This window comes from Melanotaenia boesemani, chromosome 4 (assembly GCF_017639745.1).
Source record: "Melanotaenia boesemani isolate fMelBoe1 chromosome 4, fMelBoe1.pri, whole genome shotgun sequence".
In the NCBI taxonomy this organism is placed as follows: Eukaryota; Metazoa; Chordata; class Actinopteri; order Atheriniformes; family Melanotaeniidae; genus Melanotaenia; species Melanotaenia boesemani.
Genome location: NC_055685.1, coordinates 3,379,646 through 3,390,237, shown reverse-complemented (window position 1 = coordinate 3,390,237; position 10,592 = coordinate 3,379,646). Strand labels below are relative to the sequence as shown.

Below are 10,592 nucleotides of genomic sequence, written 5' to 3'. Positions count from 1 at the left end.
GCATTGGCAACATATTACTATCGCTCTGCGTATATTCCGCTTATTATTATGGGTGCCAATGCTGTAAGGCATTTTTTTTTTTTTTTTTTTTTTTAGTTTTATTTCCTGCTTGTGGTACCAGTAACTTTTATTTTTTAATGGGAGTCTCAAGATGTCGTCTTAATCGCTGGGCTTCATGCTCTGCAGACAGTTTTCAGATAAAAGTCACAGATCGACTTCTAACACACTGACGGTAAGTCCAAGAGCCAGAACCGCTGGTATGAAGTATGAAAGCGACTGAAAAGAGAGCGGACCAGGTGATGCCGTCTTCATGACGCAGACAAACCTGACCCAGTGATTTGGAAAAGCAGCTAAAGCTGTTTTTATATCATTTCAGACCAAGCCTCGGAATGTTCTTGTGCCCAACACCTACATCCCGCCTACAGAGAAGAAGCGCAAAGAGCTCATCTGGCAAGTCCGGACCGACTTAGCCAACGGCCGCCATATTTCAACACTGTGTAGAACATCGAGCCTGAAGAGCAAAAACAAACATCAGTTTAAAGCTGAGAGGACTTTCAGATTTCAGGGTTTGATGTGTGTGAACAAACGTGACCTCGGCTGCACTGCGAAGACGTCCGGGTGGAGCTGAGCCAGACCCAGCGGCTCGCTGTCCTTCCTCCCCAGAGTGTCCACCCATGTCTGCACAGGCCTCAGGTGGGCGGGAACCACGGCGTCGCACCACCTGAGCAGGGGCAGGGAGCAGTCTGCGGGGGGAGGAGAGCGCTCTGTTGGAGGACACAACAGCAAAAATAAGAGACCTGCACCACAACTATTCAGAGTTTAAGACGGGGTCTTCATCGTTTTTCAGACCTTGGACCCCAAACATCCAGAGATGGAGCAGGGGCCATCACACAGCTGATGTGTACTGCAGCCTTGTTTATCTCAGGGAAAATGTCATTAAGATATAAGTTTTGTTCATCAGACGTTGTCACTGTGCCGCAGCTCTGTGGGAAGTAAAAACTTCCAGATATACGTTGGTAATTCCAGCAGACATGACAACACTGAAAGCCAGCGAAGCCCAGACTGGTTCAGTAGAGCAGTGTCTTCTCCTCCCTCAGAGGTTGGAGAAGAGACACATTTACAAAGCTCTTCTTCACCATGCTGACACCTTTCATGACTTCCTGTGAAGCATCCAGATCACCTGCAAGTCACATCCTTTACAAGCTCCATTAGCCAACTTTGTCAAGCAAACACACATTTTTCAATGCCATCTTCCGCCTTGAAGGTAAATCCAAACTTTAGATAATTATCTGTATATTTTCCAGTCTTCTCTTGTTTGCATCCTTATCAGCTGCAGCAGGAGCCGCCTCACCTCGTGCATTTTGGTTTCTAGGTGGAGGAAATCTCTCTGTGCTTGTGGAGTTTTTTGGTTGGGTTACAAAACTTTCTATTTTCATACAGGAAAAAAAAGGCATACGGTTGGCATTCTCATCTGCTGGTTGGCTGTTGTGGGTCAGAGCTGCAGTGTTGGAACAGTGTTCTGACTGCATTCCTGATGTAGTAAACGATGTTTTAATAATCCGTCTCATTTATTTATTTTACAAAGGCATCTTCTTTTCACATAATACTGATGCAAACTTGTGTTTTGAGTCTTAGTCAGCTGGTAACGGATTAGGTCAATCATGGAGAACCTGGCAGAGTCAGCATGTAATGAGCTCCGTAAACAGGTCTAGACTGGTCTCCTGCTGGGAGTGAACTGGTTCCTAGCTTGAGAAATGCTGAATAATGTGTGACTGAAAGACAAAATCTTCTGCATCCATTTGCTTTAATATGTTGGACTCATGTTAACGTGGATATAAATGTATGGAAAACTATATAAATATATATATCTATATATATATATATACATAGATATATAGATATATATATAGCCAACAGGCTTAGAAAAGTTTTATTCAGACTTACTTAATCTCTCGGGATCGATGAGGTTGGAGGGCAGCAGTAAGTTTGGAGGCAGCGTTTTCTCACCGGAGAACGAAGAGGAGAACTGAAGAGAGGAAGAGGCCAAGAACGTTTAACTTTATGAGCTGTAAAATAAATTAATGTGCTTTTGATTACCTCATCAGGGCATTTAAAACCACCTGCAGAATATTTGTGTCTGTGTTATTACTGTGTCCGCCTCACATCAGCTTCAGCTGAGCTGTTTACTGGTTTACTGTCCTCACAGCCAGAACCGAACCAGTTCCACATGTCTGAATCTGCTGCGACTTCCAATTATTTTAATTCAAGGTTGACAAGGTTTCTGTTTGTCACTGAGATTTCTTCACGTAAACCTACAGCTGTTTCATTTTAAATTGTTTGCAAACAAAGCTAGACGTTTTTATTCTTTTATATATTTTGTTTGACTTTAGCTCATCACTTTTATTTCATCTGAGCCTTTACGACTTAGTATGCTGTCTCTGAATGTATTTTCCAGCCTGACAAGCTTGTTGATGAATGGAGCTGACGCCTGAAAATATTCTTTATCTGCGACCCAGATTCATCATCACTGTACTTTCAGGAGGAAACCAGCAGTTAGCTTAAACAACATGGATCACTCACCCTTTTAGCGACTCGTAGCGACTAGTTAAGTGCTTTAACTAATGTATTGTATTGTTTTCTATCATGTATCCTAAATTTAGAACTAAAAGAATCAAAAGTCAAAATCTTTCCAGTGTCATCAAGGATATGTACCACTGACCAGATACCTTGATCAAGCCAGTTCTTGTAAAATAAAAATTTCTTCCTAAATAATACACATCGGGAGTTCCAGATTGGGGTGTTGTGGGGACTATAGTTGTGCTTAAATATAATTTTCGGGAGAAGTGTGCTATGTCTTTTCTCGTACAAAAGTCTGGCGGTTCTCGAGTAAATCGCAATAAACCGCGGTTTTTTGGATTCGTGTTTTCCCATAGGAATGAATGGGATTTGGCTCAGATCAGCCAGAAAAACATAGGTCACTTTGGAAGCCTACAGCTCAGCCATACATTCACCTAGAAACACCATTTAAAGTTTAAATGGGTCACGAAAGATAAATCTATCACTGGTCTGAAGGGCATTTTCATATCTTTTATAGTTTCATCAAAATCACTGTTTAAGTTTTAGTAAAAAAATGTGAAGCTGCTGTCACTCTCCCCTCACTCTAGCTTTTGCTTCTACAAGATATGCTTAAACAAAGTTCTCTCACGGCCAGAGTTTTTGCTCTACAGACACAATTTTCACATCAAAACGTAGGTTTTTAAGTTGGCTTTAATTTATCATGAGCTCATTTTGGGCTAGGACGTACAGATTTGGAGCTACAGAGCTTGGAAAGACACAAAAGGTGTGTCCCAATTCAGGGTCTGCACACTTCGAAGTGCGCAGACCCTGAATTGGGACACACCTTTTGGGTGTCTGGTATCAGGTCCAGCTGCTTTGTTTTCTCCTTCAGCTCCATCCATCTTAATCGAGACTGGTCCATTAGAAGGTTTTTCTTTTTCTTTTTTGTGGTTGCAGTGATGTGTTCACTATCAATAGTTTTTAGAAGTGTTGCTGAGTCCAAACAGAGTCATTTACTATGTTTAAGCTTTTGGTTCTATGGTTTCTTTGGAGCTCAAACACACCAGAAAACACCAGACCTCGCCAGTCAGAGCTTCACCAGCAGATTCACAGCTGAGTGTTTCCCCGTTCTCCTCAAAAAGTTCAGAGAACAGCTGCGCTTACAGGGTCCTGATTAAATCTACACTACAGTGTTTCCCACAGACCAGGTAGCATGTTGTGGTGCTCCCATGGCGCCGGTGAGAGTATGGAGTTTGCAGCTTGGTGTGGTCGGGGAAGTTGGTCATTGGGGTGTGTGCAGCAGGCGGCGTTTAAACACACACTTTCTGATCTGCCATATTAAATGTGTGTGCTCATCTATTGTTGACACCTGCTGAGCCCATTTTAAAGCTTGAAGAAGCATTTGAAGCTATCCAGCTCAATCTTAATTCTTTAAAGTTCTTTAAGAGAGAACTAATAACTAATCTGTTTCCACCTCATCTGTTCTCTCTGTGCGAGCGAGAATGATGGGGAGAAAGAGCTATGAATGAACAGAATGAGTTTTTTAGGGCTGTCAAGTGATTTTTAACAGCTTACTAATTAATCATGTCTAATCACCATTCGTGACTATACTTATTTTTGTCCGATTTTTACTGTTTTACATCAGCAGAACGAGCCGATGCTACAAATATTTACTGTTAACTGGGTAAACCTCAGATGTCCAAGGGTCAGTAAATGCAGCATGTAATGTACTTCATGTTGTTCTACATCATCTCTAGATCATAATGCAGAATTCATATATCATCATCTCACCAACCGTCTCCATGGTGATGATATCTGTCATACAACCAGCAGATGAAGTTAAAGTTGATATTGATGGATAAACTGATAAAACTGATTATCTTTGTGCAGCAGTGATAAAAGTCCAACAGCAGCACCTGAAGTAAACACTGTGGATGAAAACAGATCATGGGCTTTTTTTTTTTTTTTTTTTTTAAACAAGTTTTTCTTAACTCTTTTCTTTTTTTATATTAGATCAAGGGTGTCAAACTCCAGTCCTTAAGGGCTGCTACCCTGCAGGTTTTAGTTATTCCTTGTGATGTACATTTTAAAGCAGTTAATTACATAAATTAGTTACCACAGTTAATGCGTTACAGCCCTTATCTTTTTATTTTAAAATAAAAAGGCGGGAGGAATCTGTAGGTAGGGAACCTGCACTAATAATTTTGTTCATCACCACGTTTAGTTCAGAGCCAGTATGCCTGATTTTTAGTTTTATTTCCTGCTTGTGGTACCAGTAACTTTTATTTTTTAATGGGAGTCTCAAGATGTCGTCTTAATCGTTGGGCTTCATGCTCTGCAGACAGTTTTCAGATAAAAGTCACAGATCGACTTCTAACACACTGACGGTAAGTCCAAGAGCCAGAACTGCTGGTATGAAGTATGAAAGCGACTGAAAAGAGAGCGGACCAGGTGATGCCGTCTTCATGACGCATACAAACCTGACCCAGTGATTTGGAAAAGCAGCTAAAGCTGTTTTTATATCATTTCAGACCAAGCCAAGAGTTAAAGTGCCCAGCACCGTGCCAAAAGAGAAGGAGAGGGCAAGTCCGGAACGACGTTAGCCAACGGCCGCCATATTTCAACACTGTGTAGAACATCGAGCCTGAAGAGCAAAAACAAACATCGGTTTAAAGCTGAGAGGACTTTCAGATTTCAGGGTTTGATGATGATGAAGTGTCTGATGATGTTAATGACTTGGAAGCCCTCACTCCAAACCACATCCTTTTGCTCAAAGGAAAGCCTGTTCTTCCACCTGGATTCTTTCATGAGCATGACCTTTACATCAAAAGACGCTGGAGACAAGTTCAGTATCTTGCTAATCTTTTTTGGAAAAGGTGGATAAGAGAATACCTGCCAATGTTACAAGAACGGCAAAAATGGACCAAGCCTCAAAGAAGTTTCAGCGCTGGACACATCGTGATGGTCATGGATCACGCTGCTCCTCGTGGATCATGGGGAGGGTCACCAAAACATACCCAGACAAAGCTGGATTTGTACGTTCTGTACATTTAAAGACACAAACTGGACACTTGGAACGACCTATATCCAAGCTCTTTCTTCTGCAAGAATCCCTATAAGGTCATGATCCAACGATGAATAATGTCTGCTGTAAGGAGGAATTAAAGAAGACTGGACTTTATGGCTTCTTTAACTTATGGTTGTTTGTAATTGTTTCCACCTTCACAATTGGGGACTGTTATGGCCCAGTCTTGTCACTAGGGGCGCAACAGGACCGATAACATAAACACCACGAGAAAACGTGGGTTAAGGTGTAATATGTTTTAATTGTTATAAAACTATTTACATACTTAGATGATGTTAAAGAAATAAAGAATATAAAGCCAGTCTATACAATAATGATAATAATAATAATAATAATAATAATAATAATAATAATAATAATAACACAAAGGAAGCTTAACCATATATACAACAAAACAAAATGGCTCCTAATCTTAATTCTACAACAAAAAGAGCGGGGATTCTCCTAGTGAGAATCCCCCTGAAAACTATGATACTAAGCAAAACCAAACGTAAATACCTGACACGAATACCAAACTAAACCAAAAACACAACCTCTGTTGCACTGTCAGGAGTTAAACCAACGAATTCAGAATAGCACAAAAGGATCCACTGATCCAACAAAAGGCCAATCACAAGGTTTAATCACTAACAATCGAATTAACGCTACTCAGAGAACTCTCACACGACGCGAACTGTGCCCTAATGACACAGCCCCTGATGAATGGTGCAGTCCAGTTTTTATTCAGGGGCAATCAGCCTGATGAGGGTCAGCTGTGGAGAGCGGGAGCAGCAGCAACGAATCAGCGAGCAGAAAGGGGAGGGAGGACCGTCGTCATCTCGGCTCCGCTTGATTGGCAGGTCCGACGACCAACCCTAGGCGGCCAAGGCCTAGGCAGCTCCACTTTCCCGTAGCAGAGTGATGGACAGGCCGGACGGCCAATCCCAGAAGGCCAGGGGCCGTAACAGGGACCGAAGTGTAGGAGCCATTTGTTGTTTTTTGGTTTGTATTATCACACTGGGTGGCAGTAAAGAGGCGCATCAGGTGTAATAAATGACAGCCACAGGTGATGTAGGGTTTTTCTAATTAGCCTGGGTCTGGGAGAATGACACAGTTTTTACCGCTATCACATTTTTGTTATTGGCACTTTTTATTTCAATCATAAATGTGACCCATTATCAACACATACTATAACATAGCTTGGAAAATAAACGGGAACTTCACCCAACTTGGACAGCGGCTTTTGGCTTGTTTATGGAAGCGCGTTACAAACGGATCTCTCCCCTCACCCAGCTGAGTGGCTGAAGGCCATAGTCACTACAACGGATTTAACTGGAATGTTGTGAATAACTGTCTGAGGGGAATCATGTATTGGTAATAATTCACATTTTTTAAGATTTAGCTTCAAACCTGAGGTCTTGGAATAAAAGTCAATTGATTGAAGCATTTCTGGTATTTGACAGCTGTTCTTCATGAATATGGCTGTATCATCAGCTAGCTGGGTAATATCCAGCTGTTTGCCTAAAATATTAAGTTTACCAAAGTCTTAATGTTTTATATGGATTGATAACAGTTCTGTTGCAGCGATGAAAAGTAAAGGAAAAATGGATCAACTTTGTTTAATTCATTTGTTGATGGAGAATCTAGAAGAGATGCCATATGGTAGTGAGATTACACTGTTTGTATATTTGTAAAGAGTTCTGATTAAATTTATAAATTTGGGTCCAAAACCAAAAGAATCTAAAGTGCGAAACATAAATTCATGTTCAAGAGTACTGAAGGCTTTAAAGAAATCTAAGAACAATATAAAGCTTTCTTCATCAATTAAATAATTATAATCTAGCAGATAAAGTACCATTGAGGAGGATTGGATTGTAGTGGTGATTCTGAAATGCTGATTGAAATCTATGGAGCCATTCCTCTTCCACAGGATTCAAATCACCACCAACTATTAGGTTTGGGGTTGGATATCACTGAGTTAGTTCTTTAATAGAACTGACTAATTCAGACAGCATGAGTTTGTTTTGTGTTGCAGAGTTGTACCCATACACATTCACCAATATATATATATATATATATATATATATATATATATATATATATATATATATATTTAAATATAATTTCTTGAGAATTGGGACAAAACATGTCCTACAATTTAAACCCAAGTTTATATAATAAAATCAATAAACCAATCATGATTGAAATACTTAAAAAGTTAAATTGGAAGGAACTGTGTATACCTTATTTTTTCCACATATTTTTAATATTTTTTGTGAAATTTTGCTTAAATGTTTGGTCTGTGGTCAGAAAGGTCATGTTATTTTATTTGTCCTCAGCAAAAGTTCCAAGAATTGATCACTTTAAAAAACCCTTTAACTCAAGAATTGTACATACATACATGCATACACATCAAATTAAAAAAGAAAGGTTGTAGATATATGCAAACGCTAATACAACAGATCATTATTTTTATTATTTTATTTCATACACTTACACATTCTCAGACACACACCCACATGCATACTGATTTTTTCTACAATCCTCAGAGAAATAATAAAGGTGATGCTCATATATGGAGTTATATTTATAATATGAATAATATAAAATATAAATAAATAAAAAATAAAGGAATGAGTTAAAAAAAACAAAAAAAGAAAAACACTCATTAAAAAATGGATTGCCTAAATTAAACATTTACCAAAATAAGCCCAAGCCCTCTCACCATTTTGATACAAAATAAAGAACCCTCATTTATTTTTGATGTGAAGCCCAACAAGTAATGAACCTGATAAAGGTACCAAAGAACACATTACCAATATAAAACAGACCTTTTTAAACACAACGTCAAAGAAAATAAAATAAACATAGAATTCAAGACCAGAGAAATTTGTACGAGTATGTACTGAAGGGCTCATTCAAAAGGAAGCGTTTCTAAAAGTGTGTTTTATAATAATGTAGAGGGGACTTCATTGTGTTAGTGAAATATTAGGATTACATGAGAAATTGTCATGACACTAACTTTGCAAAGATGCTCAGGAAAATTGAAAATGGATGGTATCACTCGTTCCTTTAAACCTGTAAAAGTCCTCTGGTTAAAATGACGGCTGCAGACCGTAATATTTCTGTTCTGTTGGCAGTATTTCTTTTAGCCTACAGGAATCAAGGAGACAACATATATGCATCCATCACGTTGTATGTATTTTTTTATTAACACTTCCGTCCCACAGAATGCATCTGCCACTAGATCTAAACATGCCCTGGATGTTGCATCCCCTTTCTTTTATAACAAATAACTAAATCAAATTTACTAAGCTGTGACAATGTGAAGCAATATGTTCAAACATGTAAGCAACCTTCAAAACAAACTCAGTCACAGAATAGATAAACCATATTTTTTAGGTAGTGCATTATTTTCATCACAAAATAAAAATATGCCTTTTCGGGTCAGCACATACCCAAAATAGCTCGCTTCGGACACACAGATGATGCTTTTGTCCTTGTTCAGCTTTATTCCCTTCTCCCTGGTTCTCTCCAGTACAGCACGCAAGTTGGTGTTGTGCTCCTTTTCTGTGCGGCCGCAAACCAGGATGTCGTCCACGATTGCAGCGATACCGGGGAGCGCCTCATAGGCTTCGACTCTTCTCTGAAACTCATCCTGTGCAGAAACTATTCAAAAAGGGAGTCTCTTGAACCGGTACCTGCCATATATGGTATTGAAAATGGTTAGAATTGACGACTGTTCACTGAGTTTTATTGCCTAGTATTCAGATCTAGCATCTAGTACACTGAAGTACTGTGCCCCAGCTAGTCTCGGTGTGATGTTGTTGAGGGTAGGCAAGGGGTAATGGGGTCTCTGGATCGCTTCATTTAGTGGTCGGGGGTCTAGACACACCCTAAGTTCCTGTGTTTTGGGCTTTTCCACCACCACTAATGTGTTTACCCATTCGGTCAGTTCTGTTACCTTCTGGATTATGTCTGCCTTTCCATGTCGTCAAGTTCTGCTTTGAGCCGGCTACGCAGGGCGTTTAGGATGTGGCGAGGCGGGCACACAACTGGAATAGCTGAGGGTTTTAGCTGGAAGCTGCATTCTCCTGGAAATAGACCAAAGCCCTCAAATACGTCAGCAAACTCTTTCAGAATGTTAGTGTATCCTGTGTCCTACAACTGATTATTTTGAAATCCAGTGAGATAATTTTCTGCTTTTACCTGCAGGCCAGCTTGCAGATCCCCTCCGTTTTCAGTACGAGTCCACCAAATGCTATGAGCATGCTGTCTGTTGGGCGTAGAGGTGCGTTTCCAAACACGTGGTGGAATGTGCTAGTCGATATTATATTAGTCTGAGCACCAGTGTCCACTTTGAAATTCAGTTTGTTTCTCTCTTCTGTCTCTGTCTCATCCCCACTGTTAGCCAATGGAGCCAAACGGCCACAGCTGGCGGCTATCTTACCACTGTGAACTCGTGCACTCATAACATTGTTTTAATGGTACATGAACTTTATAAATAATCATAACTTGCTCAGTCTTATAGCGATTTTCAAAAGGTTTGGTTCATTATAAACGATATGTGTGTGTGTGTGTGTGTATATATGTATATATATACACGCAAAATATCTCTTTCCTTTAAAAGAAGGCCTACTGCTACATAAAGAAAATGCAGTAAATTTTGGTTTACAAACACTACATCAGGGGTCTCTTTTTTATAAAGGTTTATGTTTTTCTTTATTTTAAAACCTAAAAATGGAAATAAAAATGTGGTTCTTCAGAAATAACAAATATCCTATGGTGGCTCTTCATTAAAATATATATTAAGCTGCCTTTTTGCATCTCTAAAGGAGTTTTATTTAGCTGGCTGAGGGAAAATGGCTCTTTGGATTGGAAAGGCTGCAGACCCCTGCACTAAACACATAAACAGGTTTAGCAGCAGTTTCTCTTTAAACACCAACAGTTAAAATATTTCTTCATATATATT

General features: G+C 39.6%; 1 protein-coding gene across 1 annotated transcript; it reads right to left on the bottom strand.

Annotated features, from left to right (window-relative positions):
• Positions 1-49: 49 nt before the first annotated feature.
• LOC121639083 (39S ribosomal protein L4, mitochondrial-like) lies at positions 50-3,842 on the bottom strand. Its single transcript, XM_041984275.1, has 5 exons — positions 3,762-3,842; positions 2,581-2,601; positions 1,945-2,026; positions 593-764; positions 50-511 (listed from the first exon to the last, which is right to left on the bottom strand). The coding sequence occupies exons 1-5, from the start codon at positions 3,840-3,842 to the stop codon at positions 409-411; spliced, it is 459 nt and encodes a 152-aa protein (XP_041840209.1). The 3' UTR covers positions 50-408.
• Between the last annotated feature and the right edge of the window lie 6,750 nt (positions 3,843-10,592).